The sequence below is a fragment of the Corticium candelabrum genome, chromosome 17 (assembly GCF_963422355.1).
Source record: "Corticium candelabrum chromosome 17, ooCorCand1.1, whole genome shotgun sequence".
NCBI lineage: Eukaryota > Metazoa > Porifera > Homoscleromorpha > Homosclerophorida > Plakinidae > Corticium > Corticium candelabrum.
This window is the reverse complement of record NC_085101.1, coordinates 4981993-4986992: the sequence shown is the minus strand read 5'-3', so window position 1 is coordinate 4986992 and position 5000 is coordinate 4981993. Positions and strand designations below refer to the sequence as shown.

General features: G+C 40.0%; 3 protein-coding genes across 3 annotated transcripts in view; 2 read left to right on the top strand and 1 right to left on the bottom strand.

The window, feature by feature from the left end:
- Positions 1-641, top strand: part of LOC134192726 (uncharacterized) — a 1729-nt gene extending 1088 nt beyond the window's left edge. Inside the window, exon 1 of the mRNA XM_062661474.1 lies at positions 1-641. This exon is cut by the window's left edge and continues 1088 nt beyond it. Within this exon, the coding sequence (XP_062517458.1) occupies positions 1-495 (495 nt within the window). The 3' untranslated portion in view covers positions 496-641.
- LOC134192891 (uncharacterized) overlaps positions 1-1908 on the bottom strand; it is a 20967-nt gene extending 19059 nt beyond the window's left edge. The window contains exon 1 of the mRNA XM_062661646.1: positions 1074-1908. Coding sequence (XP_062517630.1) covers positions 1074-1901 — 828 coding nt within the window. The 5' untranslated portion in view covers positions 1902-1908. The remainder of the gene's footprint in view (positions 1-1073) is intronic.
- A 911-nt stretch (positions 1909-2819) lies between these two features.
- Positions 2820-5000, top strand: part of LOC134193218 (uncharacterized) — a 9208-nt gene continuing 7027 nt past the window's right edge. Inside the window, exons 1-4 of the mRNA XM_062662030.1 lie at positions 2820-3040; positions 3102-3220; positions 3293-3362; positions 4245-4347. Of these exons, the coding sequence (XP_062518014.1) occupies positions 2892-3040; positions 3102-3220; positions 3293-3362; positions 4245-4347 (441 nt within the window). The 5' untranslated portion in view covers positions 2820-2891. The remainder of the gene's footprint in view (positions 3041-3101; positions 3221-3292; positions 3363-4244; positions 4348-5000) is intronic.

Genomic DNA, 5000 nt, shown 5'->3' with positions numbered 1-5000 from the left:
CTGCACATCCATCATCGAAGGGAACCGAGGCATCGGTATGCCAATTCCAATGACCGGCCAGACATTGTAGCCTTCGACTCAGACTCTGGGTGCAATGTGGATCTGGACATAGCTCTAGCACACCCATGGAGCTCGGACATCTTCCCTAGATCTTCGGAAACAGATGGCGCCGCTGCTGAGAGAAGAGAGGAGAGAAAAAAGTCAAAATACGAGAAGGATTGTCTACCAGGTGGAACTGCTGTCAGTCTCATTCCTCTGGTTATGGAGCATTTTGGACGCTGGGGTGTCATGGGAAGAAACTTCCTGCAGAAACTAGCAAAGAAATCATGTGACGAAATTGGTAGACCAAACGCTGCAGAGTTCCTTGACTTTTGGCGAAAAAGATTCTCCCTTCAGCTGCAAAAATGCAATGCCAAAGTCATACTGAGGAAGATGGCAAGCTTGTCAAGTGACACAAGTAGCGCTAAGTACTCAACCCAGTTCTTTAGCCACTAGGCTGACCTGGGTTATCTTTTAAGTTAAGTTGTTACTGTTTTTTAGTGCTTTTTCCTGTGTACTGTAGCACCTAAAACATTATGTCATTGCCTAGCACTCTTTGTATGATAGATGAATGTTTGAAAATATATGTGACAGACAGACAGACAGACAGACACACACACAAACACACACAAACACACACACACACACACACAAACACACACACACACACACAACACACACACACACACACACACACACACACACACACACACACAGCCAGCCAGCCAGCCAGCCACAGACAGACAGACAGACAGACAGACAGACAGACACACAAACACACACACACACACACACACACACACACACACACACACACAGCCAGCCAGCCAGCCAGCCACAGACAGACAGACAGACAGACAGACAGACAGACAGACAGACACACAAACACACACACACACACACACACACACACACACAGCCAGCCAGCCAGCCACAAACAGATAGAGAAACAGACAGACACAGACACACAGACACACAGACACACAGACACATACACACACACACAAACACACACACAAACACACACACCTCACCTTATAATACTTTCCATAATAATGAGTAATCAATGCAATAACCGGAACTTGCAATAGAACAACGACCGTCAACTTCCACGACAAACTAAACATGAACACCAAAGATCCAACAGCACGAGCTGCACTCCTCAGAAATATGTTCAAATTAAGCGACAACTGATCACTCATCTTCGTAGTATCAGACGTCAAACGTGACGTAACACTCCCAGTTTTTGTCGTATCAAAAAATCCAATCTCTTGCTTTACTAACGACCCAAACAGACAATTTCTAATACGAATGTTAAGTCGAGCCATTGATATCAAAAAGCACATCCCTCGAAGTCCGGCTCCGAGTGAACTAATCAGCGCTAATCCGGAAATAATTACAATTGCTTGAAAGAATGCATTCTCGTCTTGTTTGATGGCAATGCTGTCGATCACCTGACCAAAGTAGTACGGCTGGAATGTGTCCGATGCCGCCGCCAACGCAAGAAAAAGGAAACCAGTGAGAATAAACCCGATGTCTGGCTTTGACATTTTGAGTAGTCGCCAAACGGTTCCTTTCTGTTTCATAGCTGTGAGTGACTTTTTCTTTTTCTTTGGTTTTTCGTCACCTAAACGTTGCATTTCTTTGTCGGCGTCCGAGTCATTGTCGCTGCTGGTTTCATTTCCATCATCATTGTCACCATCGTCGCTGTCATCTCTTTCAAATGATGAGTTTATATCAACAGGTGAATTAATATTAAGTAACATTTGATATCCTTTAGGGCGTGAATCCTCTTTCACACGACAGAGAAGGTAATACTCTCCGGCTGCAACGCCTGTAGCAAACGTTGACCATCCGAGCATCGCCCACAGCCACGGATGATACGCAGCAGACGTCGACGAGTGACTGGCCGTTGTAGCCACAGTCGTGTGTACAATCGTATTCAAACCATCAGTAGACAAATGATGCACAACAAGACGCCCATTCTCGTCATACTCCTTACTGATAAGAAATTTGACAACAAAATAAGAGAGAAAAATTATCGTTGCTATGGCAACCAAAGGTGTCAGCCTGGTGAGCCTCTTTAGGGCCGCTTGTCTGTCTCTAGAAAACGCCCGACCGAGGGTACAGCCTATAATAAGAGAGGAGCGTAGAACTGCTAGAAGAAAGACGTCGAATGGCGACGATGCGACGCGATGTCGAAAAATTCCGTTTGCGAAGAGATTCCAACGGTCGAAATCGAATCGAACGTACAATAGTAAAGAAATGAGAACGTCAAACAGGCTCCAACACAATATCGCGCCGAATACGACTCTAGATCTCGACATTTCAACCTGGTAGCCTCGGAGTCCCAGAGTGTTGTTTTGCGCGGCCGAAAAAAAGATCCGCGGGATATCCGGGCTACAGAGGTGGCAGGTCAGTAAAACGGTTGGAACCGAAACGAGACTTCAGAGCAGTAGAAATAGCCAACCAGCTAGACAACGGAAGACAAAACGGTTGCGCTATGCGGGAAACGTCTGGCAAAGAGGACGACCGCGGGAGTTCCGGCACGGTGGCGCTCTCCCGCGCAACGGATCGCAAAACACTTCACGACTGTCGTGCAAGTGCGTTATCTCATATACACGGCAAACAAAATTTATTGGCGACATTGCAATATGCCACAAGTGTGTCCCTCGGGACTTTATTTACATCCAGGATACTGCAGCTTGTCTTTCGAAAAATTATTAGCATCCGGGATACTGTATTAGCGTCTTTATTACATACGGGCTACTGCACTAATACCTGTTGCGTCATAGCTACTAACTACTAGAGTGTCAACGAATCAGGTTCGATTGCTAGGTTGTCCTCTCTCGATGTCTCAACGGACGGATGAAGTCCGCGAGGCTCTGGCAACGAGCATACGCCAGAGACTCCGCATTTCCAACCGTCCGATCGTCACTCTGTGTGGCTATTGCGAGGCCAGACCGGACGAGTTTGCTCTACTTCTCAGCTTGATTTTCTGGTTTGTCCACGCTCTGTGCGTTAGTCTTAACTCACAGTCTCATGACGTATATGGTTGTCAGGCAGGTGACATCATCAGTGTGGCAACTGTTGGTCGTTTTCATGGTGGCATTCTTCGTTCTTGTTTTCTACTTTGACGTTTTGAGATCTACAATGAGGCGTTGGATCAGTCAACTACCAGGTGTTGAGGAATTATGTCACGTGAGAATGGGAGTGTGATGACATGGTGTTCTTAATGTATTTGTGTTAATAGTAATTAAGACTTTTTTGAACTCGATGGTTGATTTGTGGACTCAACATTTACCATCAGACAGTCCTCAGATGTAAGATTTATTTTAAGGGTGACACTGGGTTATGGGAATCGCTGCTAATAAATTATTATTATTAAAGGAAATAAATTATTAATTATTATTGTTAATTGTTGTAAATTATTATTTAATAAAATAAATTATTAATTATTATTGTTAATTGTTGTACATTATTTAATAAAATAAATTGTTAATTATTATTGTTAGTTGTTGCAAATTATTATACAACTTTATTGATATTAATAGCTTTAACTACAACAATACTGGCAACACATTGCTGCAACAACTGTGATGATTATTATTTAATAAAATTAATTTTTAGTTATTATTGTTAATTAATTGTTGTAAATAATTATGTAATAAAATAAATTATTAATTATTATTGTTAATTGTTGTAAATGAGTTGGAAGTGGACATCTGTTGTGAGAAACATGAAAGATTGAGGAGACAGGCTGAAGTACATGCACTAATTATTAGAATAAATTAACATAAATAAATTAATTATTAGAATAAATTAATTATTATACATTAATTATTAGAGTAAATTAATATAAATACATTAATTATTATACAGTAATTATTAGAATAAATTAGTATAAATAAATTAATATAAATAAATAAATTATTAGAGTAAATTAATATAAATACGTTAATTATTATACAGTAATTATTAGAATAAATTAATATTAATTAATTAATTATTATACTTTAATTATTAGAATAAATTGATATAATAAATTAATTATTATAAATTAATTATTATAAATTAATTAGCATAAATATTTAGTATTTATTGTACATTATTACAAATTAATTATTTTAATTTAATTAATTATTATATATAAATTATTATTTATAGTGTTTATGGTGTGTATTGATATCTTTATTCCATTCTAGCACTTCAGCAAGTGATTTGATCATCGAAAAACTATCGTATGGGCTTGCATCTATTAAATTGGCATACGGGAGAGTTCGAACTCGCCAGAACGAGCCCTTCCTTGTAAGTACATTGTATGCAAAGAGCCGCACTGTGTACTACATACAACACAATGCAGCTTTCAAGTTTGTATGTAGTAAACGTTGTATGAACCTGGTGACACACAACAAGTTGATTAAAGGAGAACTCTCACCAAATACTAAAACTTGTTGAAAGAAAGATACAAGGCCTGCTATCTTCCTGCAGGAAACCTACGGTCCAGACAGCCACAGAAGCAGAGAATCGGCAACGAGTTGTTCAGACGATTCCTCGTATGTACAAAAAGTCTTACTCTCTTGAGGCAACTACTTTAGGTTTAACCATACCAAGTGCTCCTAACGCTCCCAAAATTCAGCGAGACATGATCTATGAGCTAATGTAAGAAGGGTCTCCTTCTGAGGTTGTATTGCCGCAGTTGATATTTGCGTGATAACTTTGGGGTCCCAGTTTGCTTTAGTCAATAAATCACAACTTGACATCATATGTCTCACTCCTTACCTTGAAATGTGCACAGATATCGGTCTTCCTTGCTAGCTAACAATCAGAGGTACGCATATGCCACATACGGTACTAAACACGCCTACACAGGTAATTTCAATGCTTTATTTCTTCGTTACGATAAACTTCTGCAGTAAACGGTTGCAAAGGGTTGTGTCATGAAGTGACAGCTTTCATCT